This window comes from Candoia aspera, chromosome 5 (genome assembly GCF_035149785.1).
Source record: "Candoia aspera isolate rCanAsp1 chromosome 5, rCanAsp1.hap2, whole genome shotgun sequence".
Taxonomy (NCBI): Eukaryota; Metazoa; Chordata; class Lepidosauria; order Squamata; family Boidae; genus Candoia; species Candoia aspera.
In genome coordinates, this window is record NC_086157.1 from 54,490,891 (window position 1) to 54,510,503 (window position 19,613).

The 19,613-nt window shown below is 39.9% G+C and overlaps 1 protein-coding gene across 2 annotated transcripts in view; it reads right to left on the bottom strand.

The window, feature by feature from the left end:
* SRPX (sushi repeat containing protein X-linked) overlaps positions 1–19,613 on the bottom strand; it is a 49,717-nt gene that overhangs the window by 12,937 nt on the left and 17,167 nt on the right. Inside the window, exons 2-3 of one of the 2 annotated variants that reach the window (XM_063305222.1) lie at positions 11,015–11,074; positions 461–652 (exon numbers count right to left, since the gene is read on the bottom strand). In XM_063305222.1, coding sequence (XP_063161292.1) covers positions 461–652; positions 11,015–11,074 — 252 coding nt within the window. The remainder of the gene's footprint in view (positions 1–460; positions 653–11,014; positions 11,075–19,613) is intronic. The other variant, XM_063305223.1, reaches the window with a different exon arrangement.

Below are 19,613 nucleotides of genomic sequence, written 5' to 3' on the forward strand. Positions count from 1 at the left end.
CAGCATAAAAAACCTCTCTTGCTTCCGTAAAAGTTGCTGTTTCATCTAACGGTTTGGGCTTCTCCAAACCCGCATGAGCTAAGAATTCCGTAACTGATTTCTACTCCGTTAAAACACTAATAAGAGCTCCACTATAATTCACTTAGGAGAGCCAGCTGGGTGTAGTGGTTAAGGCACTGGGCTAGAAACCGGGAGAGTGAGAGTTCTAGTCCCACCTTAGGCACAAAGCCAGCTGGGTGACCTTGGGCCGGTCACTCTCAGCCCTAGGAAGGAGGCAATGGCAAACCACTTCTGAAAAACCTTGCCAAGAAAACTGCAGGGACTTGTCCAGGCAGCCTCTGAGAATCAGACACAACTGAACGGATTTAAAAAATCCAATTATATTTAATCATGAACAACAGGATCAGAAGCAAGTAAACTTGAAAGCAAATCTTCAGGAAAAAAAAAACGAGCCACTTACGTTTGCAGAGGACTTTCCCAGACCAGCGTTTGTTTGACTGGCAAATAAGCTGTGGAGGACCGTGCAATTCGTAACCTTTCTGACAATGAATGTCACATTTGGTCCCCAAGACGTTTCTGTAATACCCTTCCTGAGGACTTCTGCAATTTGCATAGCCATATTTCACCTTGATAGGGGAGCACCACGGTGTATCTAGGAAAAGAAACCACACGATGAAAACCAAGAAGTGAAAGAATAAGAACTGTAGAATTAATTTAACTACACAGTTCAAGTGGGGAAAAAAACAAGAATATAAAATTACACAGGGAAACAGAAGCTACATGATCAAGAGGCCCACTCTCCAAAGTTCCAGAACTGAAAACTATGGCTTTCCCTGTATGTTGCATTAATTAACTATTATATTAAAAATTTTGCAAACACTGAACTATTAAAATCAACAGTTTGCACTGACGTAAGCAGGACTGCCTCCTTAGTTTCTTGCTATGGGATAAGTCTGCCACCAACTGGCCAGTTACAATAATTAAGGTTTTTTTCTCTTTCAAAAAGAAAGTGGATTGAATTTGTACCAAAAATGAATAAAAGCTTATGTATATACGTTGCTTAATATTTACTTTTCTTAGATTGTAACTTATACTTACTTACCTGAGAATATAATCTACTGAAATAAATGGACAAGTATAACAATACTCCATTTCTCCCTTTATTTTACAGAAAATATTTCCTTTAGAACCATTGACTATATTAGTTCCATGTATGCTTTCTACTCTGTTCTTCAAACAAAAAATCTTCTCTTTTAAGCCAAATTAAAATTAGAATACAATGCTGAAGTTTAACTTTCACAGCTTTGTGATAACCAGCTGATTCTACTTTCCTGAATATTTAACAGCCGCTACCTCAAAAGCTTAGGATCTTGTTTAAGCCAAGTCTCATTTGATCAATGACTGGCATACTGACATTTTTGTCATGAACACCATATACACCAGGGAGGAAAATTAAAAGAGGTGCACCTGAAAGAGAAGTTTGATGTTCAATGTACGTATATAATATATATAATACAACTACAGTACATTGCTTGGCACTGAGGAACCTGCAGGACTGCCCCCTTCAGTTAGAACTGACCTGCCCAAATAAATATGCCAGGAAAAATTGCTTGTAATTCCCAGCTTCTGTGAAACCAAGGAGGCTGAGTCCAGGAAGAAACATTCCCCATCATGGCCCTCATGTTATTGAACAACCTTGCCCTGGAAATTAGATGTGCCCCGACACAGTTGGGCTTCCAGAAACAAGTTAGGAAGGAATTTTTCTAGGGGCCTTTTTAAAATCAATTGAGGAAACCACATTCTTTGATTCTTATATACTGCTCTGTTTTTAGAATGCACATTAATTGCCTTGATTTTAACGGTATTGTGGATGTCTCTTATTTTACCAGAGATTTTAAGTTTTGTGTGTATTGCTGAGAATCCTATGACAGTTATTGTACAAAAAACAAATCCATCCATCCATCCAACTGAATCTCTGTGTCAATGGTGTCAGCCAAGTCAGTCTAGTTTAAACGACACTCCAGGAAAAGGAATGAAAAAAAATGGTTCACATGCTCAAACCTTCTGTGAACACATCCACAGGAAACAGAGAGAGGAGATGCAAGTTGCATCAAGATTATTACACAGAAGGTAGAGTGGGAAGGCTTTGTGTGCTACAGTTTTCTTCACTGTGACACCCTCCAAATGCAAGGGGAAAGCAACTCCCAGCCAACAAACATTGCCCAAGAATTCTGGTAGTCATTTGGAAGGCATCAGACTGAGGAAATTTGGTGCATCAGAATTTTTAGATAGTGAGGTAAGCACCAAAGCATTTCAGTACTTACATACTTATACCGTATATGCCTCATGGTATTCCTTCTTGGGATGAAGAACATTAGGCAATGAATACAAAGAAAGTACAGTCAGAAGAAGTAAGCAAAATAAAGTCAAGAGAGAAAACAAAAGGAAAATTATCTAAATCTACTTCATAACAATAGTATCACAATAGCTCTCTATACCATTTTATCCTTGCAAACCATCTTTGATTCTACCACATTCATAACCTGATTCATACATTGCCTTTTACCCTTTAAATTTCTCATCTCCCTGTTTTGGGGAATCTTAGGAACATCATCCAACCACAATATTCTGTTTCCTCCTTCCTTTAACTCTAGCATTCTTCCTCCTTATTTGTTTCGAGATTTGACCCTCATTTGTTTTTTCTGCATGACTAAACCACCTCAACATACTTCTCTCATAGTGGACACTCACCCTTGTATTCAAATCACATTAATTAATCACCCATTCATTTTTTTTACTTTGTCTCTTCCTGTTTTACCATGTCAGTAAAGCATGTGCCAAAGATAATTCATCAGCACATTTAGTGTTGCATCAGCCAGCCAGTCCTGCATGCCAGCTTTCCAAGAGGCTGGAGGCAGGCCATCTTTGTGGACTACATACAAACTTCCAGTCAGGTTGCTGATAACAAACTGTTAATGGATGAAGCCCTATCTTAGGCATGAAACACAGGTAGCAAACTCAGGCAGAAGTCAGAGGCATCAACATGAGTCAAGCCCAGAGTTCGAAAGGTGAAAAACACCTGGGAGAGATCCCCTATTAGAAGATATTTTACACAGCTATCTCTGCATGCACACATAACAGGGAGCACATCTGAAGCAGACTCCCTTAAACACATATGCCATAACTTCACACACGAAAAGGACCAACCCCAAAACAGGAAGAAGGACCACAAAGAGAATGTAAGATCTTCCTCAAACTCTCCTCCCACCTGCCCACAGCTGCACTTTAAAGTGGGTAAGACTATGCATATATTGGTGTGGGATTATATTGAAAACTAAGGCTTAGAATTTATAAATTGGTATGTTATATCAACTTCAGCAAAGGATCGTTACCTTGTTGTGGTGCTGGAGCTTGAGCACCTCAATGATGCCATGAGCTAAACCGTGAAGGGCCACCCAAGATGGGAAGGTCATGACAGAGAGGTCAGACTAAATGCGATCCCTGGGAAAGGTAATGGCAACCCACCCCAGTATTCTTGCCGTGAAAAATAAATGGATCAGTACAACCAGAGATATGTCGGTATACCATCGGAAGATGAGACCCCCAGGTCGGAAGATGGTCAAAATGCTACTAGGGAGGAAGAGAGGATGAGTTCAACTAGCCCCAAACATCATGACGCAGCTAGCTCAAAGCCGAAAGGACGGCTAGCAGCCGACGGTGCTGGTGGTGAACGGCGAATCCAATGTTCTAAGAATCAACACGCCATTGGAACCTGGAATGTAAGATCTATGAGCCAGGGCAAATTGGATGTGGTTATTGGTGAGATGTCAAGATTAAAGATAGACATTCTGGGCGTCAGTGAACTGAAATGGACTGGAATGGGCCACTTCACATCAAATGACCACCAGATCGACTACTGTGGACAAGAGGACCACAGAAGAAATGGAGTACCCTTCATAATTAATAGTAAAGTGGCTAAAGCAGTGCTTGGATACAATCCAAAAAACGACAGAATGATCTCAATTCAAATTCAGGGCAAGCCATCTAACATCACAGTGATCCAAATATACGCCCCAACCACAGATGCTGAAGAAGCTGAAGTAGAGCAGTTCTATGAGGATCTGCAGCACCTACTGGACAACACACCTAAAAGAGATGTTATTTTCATCACGGGAGACTGGAGTGCTAAGGTGGGCAGTCAAATGACACCTGGAATTACAGGTAAGCATGGCCTGGGAGAACAAAACAAAGCAGGACATAGGCTGATAGAATTTTGCCAAGACAACTCACTCTGCATAACAAACACTCTCTTCCAACAAACTAAGAGACGGCTTTATACATGGACTTCACCAGATGGACAACACCGAAATCAGATTGACTACATCCTTTGCAGCCAAAGGTGGCGGACATCTATACAGTCAGTAAAAACAAGACCTGGAGCTGACTGTAGATCAGATCACGAACTTCTTCTTGCACAATTTAGGATCAGACTAAAGAGATTAGGGAAGACCCACAGATCAGCTAGATATGAGCTCACTAATATTCCTTAGGGAGGTGAAGAATCGATTTAAGGGACTGGACTTAGCAGATAGGGTCCCAGAAGAACTATGGACAGAGGTTCGCAACATTGTTCAGGAGGCGGCAACAAAATACCTCCCAAAGAAAGAGAAAACCAAGAAGGCAAAATAGCTGCTGAGACACTAGAAGTAGCCCAAGAAAGAAGGAAAGCAAAAGGCGACAGTGATAGGGGAAGATATGCCCAATTAAATGCAAAATTCCAGAGGTTAGCCAGAAGAGATAAGGAATTATTTTTAAACAAGCAATGCGCGGAAGTGGAAGAAGACAATAGAATAGGAAGGACAAGAGACCTCTTCCAGAAAATTAGAAACATTGGAGGTAAATTCCAGGCAAAAATGGGCATGATCAAAAACAAAGATGGCAAGGACCTAACAGAAGAAGAAGAGATCAAGAAAAGGTGGCAAGAATATACAGAAGACCTGTATAGGAAGGATAACAATATCGGGGATAGCTTTGACAGTGTGGTCAGTGAGCTAGAGCCAGACATCCTGAAGAGTGAGGTTGAATGGGCCTTAAGAAGCATTGCTAACAACAAGGCAGCAGGAGATGACGGCATCACAGCTGAACTGTTCAAAATCTTGCAAGATGATGCTGTCAAGGTGATGCATGCTATATGCCAGCAAATTTGGAAAACACAAGAATGGCCATCAGATTGGAAAAAATCAACTTATATCCCCATACCAAAAAAGGGAAACACTAAAGAATGTTCAAACTATCGAACAGTGGCACTCATTTTACATGCCAGTAAGGTAATGCGCAAGATCCTGCAAGGTAGACTTCAGCAATTCATGGAGCAAGAATTGCCAGATGTGCAAGCTGGGTTTAGAAAAGGCAGAGGAACTAGGAACCAAATTGCCAATATCCGATGGATAATGGAAAAAGCCAGGGAGTTTCAGAAAAACATCTATTTCTGTTTTATTGACTATTCTAAAGCCTTTGACTCTGTGGACCATAACAAATTGTGGCAAGTTCTTAGCGGTATGGGAATACCAAGTCATCTTGTATGCCTCCTGAGAAATCTGTATAACGACCAAGTAGCAACAGAAAGAACAGACCACGGAACAACGGACTAGTTTAAGACTGGGAAAGGAGTACGGCAGGGCTGTATACTCTCACCCTACCTATTCAACTTGTACGCAGAACACATCATGCGACATGCTCGGCTTGAGGAATCCAAGGCTGGAGTTAAAATCGCTGGAAGAAACATTAACAATCTCAGATATGCAGATGATACCACTTTGATGGCTGAAAGCGAAGAGGAACTGAGGAGCCTTATGATGAAGGTGAAAGAAGAAAGTGCAAAAGCTGGCTTGCAGCTAAACCTCAAAAAAACCAAGATTATGGCAACCAGCTTGATTGATAACTGGCAAATAGAGGGAGAAAATGTAGAAGCAGTGAATGACTTGGTATTTCTAGGTGCGAAGATTACTGCAGATGCTGACTGCAGTCAGGAAATCAGAAGACGCTTAATCCTTGGGAGAAGAGCAATGACAAATCTCGATAAAATAGTTAAGAGCAGAGACGTCACACTGACAACAAAGGTCCGCATAGTTAAAGCAATGGTGTTCCCCGTAGTAACATATGGCTGCGAGAGCTGGACCATAAGGAAGGCTGAGAGAAGGAAGATTGATGCTTTTGAACTGTGGTGTTGGAGGAAAATTCTGCGAGTGCCTTGGACTGCAAGAAGATCAAACCAGTCCATCCTCCAGGAAATAAAGCCAGACTGCTCACTTGAGGGAATGATATTCAAGGCCAAACTGAAATACTTTGGCCACATAATGAGAAGACAGGACACCCTGGAGAAGATGCTGATGCTGGGGAAAGTAGAAGGCAAAAGGAAGAGGGGCCGACCAAGGGCAAGGTGGATGGATGATATTCTAGAGGTGACGGACCCGTCCCTGGGGGAGCTGGGGGTGTTGACAACCAACAGGAAGGTCTGGCGTGGGCTGGTCCATGAAGTCACGAAGAGTCGGAAGCAACTAAACAAATAACAACAATGTTATATCAAAGCTTGCTAATGGCTATATTGTGCATTATTTCCTTAATTTGCTTTCTTGGACTACTTATGATTCTTTTTGTTAAGTTCTCACACACACAAAAAGTAAAATTCTTTCCACTCTCCAATTAACTTTATCTCATGACTTTTTCTCTGCATGGGCAGTAACTATCCCATACACTGAAGCAACTAGAAACCAAAGCCCATCAGATCCCACAGGAAGATTCTACCCTGAAGCATACTGTCTGTTCTGGGACTTAGCCACCAAATACCCCAATCCTCAATAATCACTTCAAGTGGGGACTATGAAAAAGTGTATTATTAGATCTTAACCAGACAACTGGGAGAGCCAATTTGGTCTAGTGGCCAAGCATTTAGTCTAGTGGCAGGCTAGAAACCAGGAGAAATCAGGAAGCTGTGAGTTCTAGTCCTGCTTTAGGCATGAAAGCCAGCTGGGTGAACTTGGGCCAGTCACTCTCTCTCAGCCCAACCCACCTCACAGGGTTGTTGTTGTGGGGAAAATAGGAGGAGGAAGGAGTATTAGGTATGTTCCCCACTTTGGGTTATTTATAAAAATAATAATAAAGGCTGGATAGAAAATAAATAAATAAAATCAAAATTCCTGAATTCCCTGTTCAACTTATTTTGTTTCTCCTGACATAGCCAACTCTCACATCCACTGTTAATGGATGAAGATGAAGATACTGTATTTTATATTTGTAACTTATTTTTATAGGATTTTAACCTTTTATTATCATAGTATTAATTTTATTGTAAACTGCCCAGAGTCCCTCTTTTGGGGGAGATGGGTGGTAACAAAATTTGAATAATAAATAAAAGTAAACAAATAAATACAGTATTGCAAAGTGAGAAGAAGCGTGCTCTCATCCACAGCCATTTTTTGCTTTTTTTCAACAACCACTCATTTCTTACAAGTTGTAATGGTATCTGGGAATGACCTTGGGAGATGTGGGGAGAGCCACAGCCAGGGAACAGTCAGACAAGAGGCAGCTTAGCCTGCAAAAGGAATGTGGACGTGGCAAACGTCTCAGAAGGGACCCTCCCTGGTTTCTTTGGCTGTAAAGGCAAAGGGGGAAAATTGTACTTTCAGACTTGAAAGGTTCTGTTAAGGTAACTTTACAATAAAGTAGAATTAGTCCATCTGGTCGTGCTTCCTGTCTGGACTACCTTGCCAGGCTGACATAATAGAACATGTTCTACTCACTATCTTTCAACCAGTATTTGCATGACATAATAAATACATTATTTGCATAAAATGCTTCATCTACATAGAGGATGTGTCAGCTTTTGTTAACATACATTTTGCCTAAACATTTGCAGGAACTGCACCTTCATACTGAGAATATTTCAAGCAATTTTGAAAGGAGAAGAAACAGGAAATTTTCATATTGATTCCCTGGCAATTGTCATCCAGCCCACAATCAGTATTCATGTCTTCAATAAGCAGATAGTTTCTGAAGGCTTTTTCAACATCATTAGATTCTGACATAGTAAAGATGATAAGCTGATTACCAAGATACTGTGGAGATTTAGGATACTAAACCATACTTATTAATTAGCATAAACCATATACTAAACCATCCTTACTTGCTTGTTTTACAGCATTTTGTAAGCTCCCCTGTCTTCAGACTCTGGGTGGCATCCAGAGTAATAGGAAACATTTAAAAACAAAGATAAACATAAGGAAAACTAGATGGCTGCTCAGTCTGAATGTCCCATGGAAAAGAATGGTTTGAGTGCCTTTTGCTATGAGGACCTCCAGGGGCAGCAGGTTCCATGTTAGGGGTGCTGCCACAGAAAAGGCCTACTGTCTCATCTGCTTCCCTCACGCAGCAAGCCCTCTCTTGATGACTGGTTGAATGATGTAGTAAAGGTAAAGGTAAAGGTTTCCCTTGACGTAAAGTCCAGTTGTGTCCGACTCTAGGGGGCGGTGCTCATCTCCGTTTCTAAGCCTTGGAGCCGGCGTTGTCATAGACACTTCCGGGTCATGTGGCCAGCATGACGACTCGGAACGCCGTTACCTTCCCGCCGAAGCGGTACCTATTGATCTACTCACATTTGCATGTTTTCGAATTGCTAGGTGAGCAGGAGCTGGCACGAGCAACGGGAGCTCACCCCGCCACACGGTTTCGAACCGCCGACCTTCCGATCAGCAGCTCAGCGGTTTAACCCGCAGCGCCACCACGCTTTATACATAATAATTAGCACTTTGAATTTGGTCTCAAGCCCACCAGTCACCGTAAGGTAAGTATGACCACTCTAACAGGTTTCCTCAGCTAGGAGTCCAGCTGGTTCAAATCCACCAACTATCACAGAATCTGATTCAATCACTCTGGGCCACTTGCCATCTCTTAGTCCAGTCTTTCTCAGCCTATTTATCTTTGTTGGTGGGATAAAAGGGGGGCGGGGAGTGTTATGTATACTGCCTTGAGAGAGGTGGAAAGAGAGCACATAAATCTAATAAATCATTGGTGTCATCATCTGCACATGGGTTAATAAAAGGGTATGCAAACTGGTATCTTATAAATATTTTGGCTTTTAGCTTCCTTCAGGCCCAGCAAGTATTACTGGAATTGGAGGGCACTAAGCTTCCTGGATATGAGTTCACTGACATTGCCTATAAGAAAATTCCTTACCTGAAGTCTCTTCCATTTACTTGGCTTGCTTTGTTTGAATTCTGGAGGGGAAATACTCTATTCTGCAACCAGAGGACACGTGCCACGATAGCTGTCTCCTTAAGCAAACTGTGAGCAACACATCCTGTGTGCTCTTTTCTGGCTCAACCAACTACTTCTCTGCCTAAAGGCTGAGCACCAAGGGCACCTTCCCTTCTTTCACGATCACAGGAGAGAGAGAATTCAATCCTTCTATAGCAGTACTGACAGTTTGGGTTGGGGATGGGGGGCAAAAGTCCCTATAGCATCAAAGCCTTTTTTAAAAGGCAACTGAAGATTTACAAAATAATTGCAAGCTTTCAAGTTTTCAAGATGAGAAGAAAAATATTACTGGTGTAATCATGTCTGCATCAGATGACAGTCTTAGATGGAGTATGGGAAGGTCTGCAAAATATGCAAATGATTGCATCAGTCACCTTAGAATTTGATGGAGGTAGGAGCATAAATAAGTAAGCGGTACACTCTATAAACCATGTTCTAATTTTTGAGTTTGATATGTTGGCAGATATGCTAATACTATTGTATCACTTAGGTCTGGTAATACATATGGTTTACTAGTTGAATGAACTGGGTAATATAGTAAAAATAAGGACTTATATTAAGTATCAAAAAAGAAAGAGCTAGCGCACTCAACTTCAATACTTTGTATCTGCAGAAATGAAAGTACAATGCTATGCTTTATACAATGAAATTTCCTTCATTTCTCACTCACTAGAAATTTCTGTATCCATATATGAAAAGGCTTCAGTGTTGTAGCCCTTGGATTAATGAACACATTACTCATATGGCACACTGTAATGATTCTCAACTTTGGTCCTGGAGAAGATTCTTGAAGATACCATGGATAGTCAGGAAAACAACAAATGGAACACAGAAAAATCACTCTAGAATGTTAACTTGACGCACAAATTACCAGGCTCAAATTACCATATTTTAGACAAACTATGCAAGACTCAGCTAAGAAGTCCATAACACTGGGAAAAGTTGAAGGAGCAGCAGCAAGGTGGAAAGACTCAGTTACAGCAGCAATGACTGCATCTCTGAGAGACCAAAAATATAATGTTAAAGACAGATCGTTTTGGAGAGTAGCTATGTGGTTGCTAAGACTCAACCCTGGCTTGATGGCATTCAATCAATCAATCAATCAATCATTTGAGAGCCCTGCTTTATACTCTGTTAACAGTACACATGACTTGCTCCTTGCTTTTTGAATTACTGATCTTACTATCTTCTTTCTGAATAACTTGGCTATTTAAAAAACAAACATTGTAATAACTGAAGTCCATTCTCTTTCTTTTTAATCATGCTTTTTTCACACTGATGTATAAAATCAGAACAAGAGATATTGGTTTGTTATTTCTGCTACAAAGACAGGCATAGCGAAGATCAGAAAAAATAATTATTGATAAGGTATCTTTGAAATACATGTTGTGAATTGTGTACAATTATATTTTATATGATACTAAACAATCAAGCTGTTTTGAATTTATCATTGAAAAGCAGACTATATATAGTGGGGAAATATGGATTAAAACAAAGTAACAGTGATGTGGGGCTAAAATTAAAATTCTGATGAAACTATGAAATTACTGTGAAATTTGAATAAGCTCTTCACAACATATAATAAAACAAATTGTACAAAAATTGGCTGGTACAGACCTAAGCTTTCATGCTCCAAGCAGGAAAAGAAAAAAGCTCTCTTGGCAACAGGTGATCCTCATTAGTATATAAGCAAAGCATTCACCTTTATATCTATTGCGTGCATACACATCTTCATCATCTTCTATTGGTGAATATCCTGATCCTACAACACAAAAGAAGAGAAAAAACAATGCAGCAAGAAGGAAAATATAATGCATTTTAAATGCATCAGTTAAGTTCTCGCAAAGGAAAGCAAAGGAAGAATTAGGATGTAACAAGCATCCTACAGCCAGGCAAATTGCATAAGCTTCCATGTTTATTAGAATCATAGCAAAATCTGTTTATAGTGAAATACATAAAATCATGGATTTATGATGTCAAAATTGATGATAATCTAATTGGTTCCCAATTTTAAATCAGGAAAGGCTAAAAAACATGCAGCTGGAAACTTTCATGACAAATAAATGTTTTTTAAGGTTTCACTATAAGACAGTTCAAAGATGCAAGTGGATCCATCAGCCATCCTAATAACTGTGGAGATGTCATTCAGATGTAACTATCATTCTACATTCATCTATAGGTATGATTAGGGTAAGTTATGAAGATAAAATGATGGTTACATACACTTAATGCTATTCCAGGCAATCAAAATAGCATTAACAGTACAAAAGAAATAATATATAAATCACTTACCTGAATGGAACTTGAACATACAACATATTCTCATACATCATTAAAATTGTATACTACCTTAATATAAGTAATTGAATCTGAGATTTCATTTTATGCTTCCATCTGTTAAAAGAGTTCCTTCCACTATTTGGCTTTAAACTGCAAGCACACAGTCATAGTTTCCATGCCCACTGCCCAAGATGTACATCCTTGATAGATTAGTCCAGGCATATAAATCCCTAACAGCAGATCTGTGCTGTCAGTTTCAAAAGATGTGTCACTTGCCTGACAAGCATGAATAGGCTGGTTATACCAGCCTTTTCTTTGACCAATATGGATGTGGAGAATCTATTGTGCCACAACTTGTTTTTAAGAGCTACTGCATAAAAGGAATTATGAATCAAGACTATCAGCTAATTCCACCATAGGTGTGTGCAAACTTTCCAGCCTCACACTGCTGATCTGCTCATTTCAACTTAGAAACATAGCATACAGTACATATTTCAAGAGCTTTTGTTTTGAATAATACAGATTATTTTGTATTATTTCGTCCTGAGAACAAGCCTGGCCAATTTTAGTGTCTCTCTTAGTCTCACTGCAACTAGGCTGCTCCATATTGTCATTGGATTGACTTTTTCAGCCTAACCAACAGAACATTAGGACCACTTAGGTCCATATTGCTACTGCCTAGACTAGATGGGGTGACGTAGGAGTGGAATGTAAACAGAAGAGCAACCATTTAGCATATGACCAGACAGAAGACATCTAATCACAACTGCATGCCTATAAACTTACCTGAAGTTAGTGCTGTTTTATATGTGCATGCATATTCCAAATGTTATTAATGCTACTTAGTTTGTATAAATACAGGACTATTACAGTATTATAACATTGCTTTGTTGGCCTGTTGCTTTAGTTGGCTTGCTCAGTGTGTTTTGTTGATGATGAGTTTCAGGATGTATTCAAAAATGTGAAAATAACACATTCAAATATACTAGAGTACAGATACCGCACCCTGGAAACTGTGATGTGTGTATTCTTATGCTGTTGTTTTAATGTTAAGGTTACTTTTGCAGTTGAGAAGAACCAGCAGCCCTTTCTCCGCCTTTTTGTTTGTTTGTTTTTATTTGCTGACATTGCCAACGGATGTGCAAGCAAAAGAAACAGCAAAGAGCAACAGAGTTTTTTTACTGTACATGTACCTAGAAGTCTGGCTAAAAAAAAGCATGCCACTTCTGTTACATGATTTTGCAAAGCAGATGAAGTGGCAATGCCTGCCCCGCCCCAAATCAAGCTATTTCTTAAATAAATTAAGAAAATCTCACTGAAACGGAAGGAATTTCAGTAAGCGTCTACCTAACTGTCTAGTTTCTTAGGCTGAAAAAGGCACTAACTGAAAGGAATGTTAAAAAAATATTGAGTCTTGTTATAGTAATGCCGCAGTGCCTCAGTATTATTTAAAGTAGTGAAAAGATTTTGTCATTGAAGTAAAAGTCCCTGCGTTTTGGAGGGATTAAATGTAGCTAACAATGTGGTCTTATTGTTTCCTACAGGGATTATTTTCCTAATGTTTTCACAAATGCTTTAACCCCCCCCCCCTTCCATAAGTTCTTCTGGAAATTAATTGGTTGGGAGTAGTAAGTGTAGACTACCTGCTCACCCACTCTAGTGGCTGGATGGGGGGTGGAGGGGGGAAAAAGAGAAGAAGGGGCTTGTTCTAATTCCAGTGCTTTTTACGGCTGGGATACTTGAAACGTTTCAAGTGGTGTTCTGCCAAGACACAAAACATACACAACACATACTTCTAATTTTGTTCAGGTAGACAGTGGAGGACCGGAAGGCCTGGCGTGCTATGGTCCATGGGGTCACAAAGAGTCGGACATGACTGAACGACCAAACAACAAAAAGAACACAGCCAACTTGAAACATTTTGAGTTGGGATGTCTTGTTTCAAGCTCAAAACAAAACGTATTTTTCATTTCATGTACATAATTACTACACAGAAGTGACTAAGCAGTCATAAAACTGCACTCCTAAGTAATCTGAAACTCTTCAAATTCTCTTTTAGACAATTCTCATGTAGACTGGTAATGATTAAAGTATTGTTCCAAAAAGGCTTGTTTGTCATAATAAATCAGTTCCTATAATTTGCAACTGCAGAGTGGTGCTAAACTCAAGACTGAGTCCAAGTTCTGACAGAAAATACGTAAACTGGTCTAGGTTGCTAGTAGATGAACAGAGGTTTCTCAGCAGATAAATCAGTAGATTCCCTAAGAGAAAAATGTTCTCTGTATAGCAGGATATTGTGTATCTATAGTGCAGAATGCTCTTGAACAATATATTAAAATGTGTACATTTAATATATCAAGGCTGTATGTTTAGCTTAGAAATGAAATCACCATTCTTTTCTTTTCATTTGTTATTCTTAACTATTCCTAAAATGGGCAGTAATGAGGAAAAACTACCTAAAGTCTATAATAAAATCAATGTAAAATTGATGTGTGTTAATGACTGATGTGGTTTTCAACAATGGTTTGGTTCTACAGGTGAGATTTGTTTTCTAATCAATACAACATAGCTGCCGTTGAATGGTATTCAACCATCTAAAGCATAGATCTGTGCCATTTTTATGGTATTAATGCACATTCCTTTCCCACTTCCATAGCATGTCAAGGCTCACTCTATAAAGTTCAAGTTGCTGAGCCTGGGAATTGCGTGATCAACATAATGGATAAAGCATCAGCAGTAGGAAAGCACCAGCATAGGTATAATCTGTATAAGGTTGTGCACACTTTGAAAATGATTTCCCTTTAGTATTTCGTAAGTTGTTCAAGCACTGCATATACATTAAGAAGCACTGAAATGTATCATGCACATTAAGGTAGAATTAACACTGCAGCTGCATTAATGAGTTAATTTATTAATGAATCCACATCTTTCAGATTGGAAGGAAGTCTGGAAGTCTGCCTTAATGAAGAATAGACGTGCTAATGTAAATTCCAGAGCACTGTTTCTGAATCATTTTCAAAGCATGCACAACCATAACAACCATACGGTCCTCATTCAGGGAAAAGTATAATTATCATGGAAGTACTGTTAACAATCCATGCCCATCACTCTCTTTGACTCCTCAAAATAAGCTATATATCTTGTGACACTACTATATCTCCAAAAGAAACATGAATAAACCACAAATTATTGTTACAGTAATAACAACAGAAGATGTTAAGATTTTTGCTCCCTTTTATACATAATACTGCTTGATCACTTAGCCTATTAATTCCTTTCTAAGTTCACAATACAGTACAGGTATGAATGAGGATACAGTATTACTCATCACTAGTGGAATCACAGTTGGTACCCCCCAAAAGTGTCATTACATTATGTAACCACACTGTACTTTTACCAAAGGAAGGACAAGACCCTTCTTTAATTAAGAATTACAGATCAATTTCTTTGCTGAACAATAACTATAAAATATTTGCTTCAATACTGGCTGAAAGAATAAAGACAATTCTACAGGAATTTATTCACCACAATCAGTGTGTGTCCTTACCCAAAAGACAGCTAAAAGATAATGTAAGAATTGTTTTGGATATTATAGAATACTTACAATATCATAATGAATGTCAAGCAGCTTTTATTTTCCTAGATGCAGAGAAAGCTTTCGACAATTTGAACTGGAGTTTTATGTTTAAAGTCTTGGAAAATATGGACTTTGGAGAGTTATTCAGGGAATTAAGTCAATCTATTCACCTCAAAAGGCAGGCATCATTGTGAACGATGCGTTAACTGAATCGTGTCATATACAAAAAGGGACAAGACAAGGATGCCCTTTGTCACCTTTGCTTTTTATTTTGGTGTTGGAAGTTTTCTCTTGGATCTGATGGAGAAGCAGCTTGAGAAACAGCATGGGACTTTGCATTTATACATGCAGCAAGCAGCAAGACTTTTATATGCACAGATACGGAAAGACCCACAAATACCTACAGTGGAGGACTGGATTATCAAACCGATGGAGCTGGCCCACATGGCCAAGTTAACAGCACTGATAAGAGAAAATACTGTTTCTGGGTTTGTTTCTACTTGGCAACCACTTTTAGACTACTTGCTTGTGTCAGAAAAAAATGAAGTTTTGATTTTGGGTTTTAATGATTAAATGGTTTGATTTGATAGAAAGAATATTACTAAGGTTTAACTAATGGTAAGAAATTCTATTTGTAAATTTATTCATATCTGTATTGGAGAAGGTCAGAAGTCACTTTCTGTTCTCTCTCTGTTCCACACTTTTATAGTTTTTTTTCTTTTTTCTTTAGTCCTGTAGTCTATCTGTTCTATATTCTATATTTTGTACTTTAATTATATTCTGAAAACTAAAAAGTTCTTTAAAAATGAATTATTATTTATTATTACTATATAAATATACAGAACACCTTTCTATGCTTAGTGTGGTAAGGTTATTAACTGGGGGGAAAAGTTTCTGGATAAAATATAAAAAATGTGCAACATCTAAATGGTCATGGTGCAGAAAATGTCTATGCTTTGGGGAAAAATCTTTTACTTTGTAGCGTTCATGTACCATATATCTAAACCCAGTGAGTCAGTGAGATTTTTCATTTATCATAGTGGGCTTAAACCTTCAGCAACGGTCATAATTGCTTTTAGCATTTCTTTTTTAAAATAGCACAGTTTGTCTAGTTTTCCACTCCTATTTTTCTTTAAAAACTGCTGATGCTAGCAGCCGTGTTAACATTCCATACTTGAAAATAGTAAATTTACTGGAATTGCAAAACATGCTGTACTATCAGATTTAAATAGCAGTTTCTAAAGGCTTTAAACACAATTGCAGAAAAATTTTGCCTTATCCTACTTGGAAGAATTCTGAGATTCAGGTCTTTATGGTTAGCTCAGGATATTTTTTTTTATAAATATATCATTTTAAATTATTGTACAAGTAATTAGACGGCTTGCTCAAACATTAAAAATGACTCAGCTGACAAAAACAGTCTGGTATGTAAGAACTGGACTCTTTCTGTGGTTATTATTGATTGACATATAATACAATAATTTAATTCTGATCCTGTAAAGCACATAACCCTTTATTTAATTTTAAAATAACATTTTGCTTCCTTCTACAGTTAATAAATTTGAAATCCTATGCCCAATTACTTAGGAAAAAGTTTCACAGAGGTTATCTGAGCTTATGTTTGAATATCCATACTGTAAACCATTTACATTAAATAATGTAAGACACTGGCACTGGATGGGGTCTATTGCTTCTTTAGATTTGGGATTACCTAAACGCATATGTGAATGTTTTCAGAGCTTAGGTATAACAGAGTCATTCCCTCTCTCCCTTTGGAGTTATTGGTGGCTATAGGTGCTCGCACAAGACATATTTGCAAATAGTGTGCAAGAAGGAGATGACATGGTTGTCCCCTGCAGCCAAGTATATTTAGGGGGATAGATTTATGTGTGCCAGAATTCTGACAGGGAATTCCATAATGAACACAGTGTTGTTATTTCCATTTTTAATCATTCATAAGACTGGGTTCATCAGCAGGGCATACTTTTCTAGACATTACTAAGGAAATCATATTTCATGTCAATACAGCTAGTCTGGAAGCATTTCTTATAGTAAATAAAACAATCCTTTTAAGCTTTGTGGTACGCTTACCATACCACAAAGACTGGAAAGACAAGGAATTTGCCCTACTCCTGCAGCATTCACAAGACCTAATGTCTACATCCACCTTTATGTCTCTGTGAACTCTCAGAACTCACATATCGCAGGCTCCCTCCAGAGAGGCCTTTCATATAAATGGAAGAGCTGGTCCTCAGGCCATCTGCTTGCAATTCGGTACCAAGGTGATGGATTCTATTTTTATTCCTTTTGACACATTTATTTTTTAAAAATGTCCTCAAACCTTTAGTCCACTTAATTCATAACATACAAAGCAATCAGAAGAAATCTAACCACAGATGTTCAGCCTCCAAGCCATATGCTAAAAGTTATTTGCAGTCTATGCAGGTGTAATTGTTTCAAACACAGAAAGAAATTCCTTCTGAGGAGAATTCCTACAGGCTGCAAATAAGTTGTAATGTCAAAGTATTCTTCAGAAACTCACTGTTTCTGTGTCATGTTTTAACTTGCATTCAGTAGATTTCCCTGGTAATGGGAGATTTCAACTACCTGGACATCAACTGGGAATCAAATTCTGCAGCAAATGGGAGAGCCAGCACTGATATGCCTAGCAGACAACTTCATTGTCCACAAGGTTGAAGATGAAAGTATGGGATCAGCTTGGTCACTGGAGGAAGTTGTAGGAACTCTGGGAGAGAGTGACCATGTCACCCTGGAATTCAACATACTGCAGGCAGGAAGAACTGAAGGTAATCAGATTGGTGTACTAGTTTTTAAAAGAGCTGGCTTCAAAGAGCTAAGGGAAGAAGTAACAAAGATTCCATGGATGGAAATCCTGGGGGAAAAAACAGTTCAGGAGGGCTGGGAGATTATGAAAAATAAGTAAAGCCCAAAAACAAACAATATGACAAAAACAGAGTACCAGGAAATAGCCCAAATCTGCAAGGATGGGGTCAGGAGGGCTAAGGTTCAGAATGAACTGAGGCTCGTTATGAATGCCTTTTTTTAAAAAAAAGGCATTCTTTGGGTATGTGTGGGAAAAGAGGAAAGTCAAGGAAGTAGTCAGTCTGCTTGGAGAAGATGGCAAGATAACAATGGGCAACAGGGAGAAAACTGAAATAGCTCGGAGGAGGAGGAGGCCGGAAGGAGCAGGACACCTGAAGCCACCAGAGAGTCGCAGGGTGAGTGGGTCACCCTGGACGAGATGCCGGGATCCCTGCCAGGGACGCTCGGGGTGTCTAGGAAGCCACGGGACCTGCTGTCCTCGACGATCGCAGGAGCTGAGGGAAGGCGCCAGATCGGACGAACCGAGGGAGGCTCCCAGACAGCTGAGAGGCTGAGGATAATGGATGCGAGGCTGGAGTCAATTGAACAGCTGTTCCTGAGATGGTCGGTGGCGTGGGAATCCTGAGGAAGGAGTGAGGTGGAACCAGGTACCAGAAGTTCATCACCCCCCCCTCCCACCCCTGAGACGTGACAGCCGGGGAGAGGAAGGAGATGGCAGGAGGCTGAGGCAGCGCCGGGCAGAGTTCACCTTGCAGAATCCGCCAGGAGGTCATCTTCCCCCCCTCCCACCCTGGAGACGCGACCGCTGGGAAGAGGCTGGAGCCGACACGAAACTGAGGCAACGCCGCCTGGAGTCCGGCTTGGGGAATCCCCACACCGATACCGGAGAACCCCAGCAGCCTGAGGTACGTCCAGACGACCAGATGTGGTTTGGAGCCCACCAGGAGCGGGGGTGAAAGACTTCAGGGTCAAATTCGACGGGGAGCCAGCAACATTATCCTTCTTCCTAACAAATGCCAAGAACTACATGGAAGAATTTGGGCCATATTTCTGCTCAGAAAAGGGCAAAATTAATGCCATTGCTAACAAACTTAAAGGAAGGGTGGCTGACTGGTATGTGCAACTATGCCAGGCAGAAGCCCCAGAGCTCGATGAATTCGACGAGTTCCTCTGGGCACTAAATCTGCACTTCAGAGACCCCTTAGAAAAGGAGAGAGCAAAGAGATCCCTAAGGGGAATCAGCCAAGGGCAACGATCTGTAGCAGATTATGCCATGGAGTTTAAAGCACTGGCTGGAAAGGTGGTGGACTGGTCGCAGTCTACCCTAATTGAACGTTTCAAAGAGGGACTAAACTTGGATGTTCTGAGGTGGGCATTATGCAGAGACGACCCAAACACTCTACATGAGTGGATACTGCTGGCCGGTAAGGCGGAAAATGCCCAGGAAACCTTCCTACAAGCCAAGAGGGCGGCGCAACAAACAGCGACGGTAAAGGGACCCTGAACCGCTGCAGGACTGGTGAGGCCAACATCCCAACCCTGGAGAGAGGACATCACACTGCTTCTTGATAAAACGGAATAAGATGGGATGCTCTTCAAC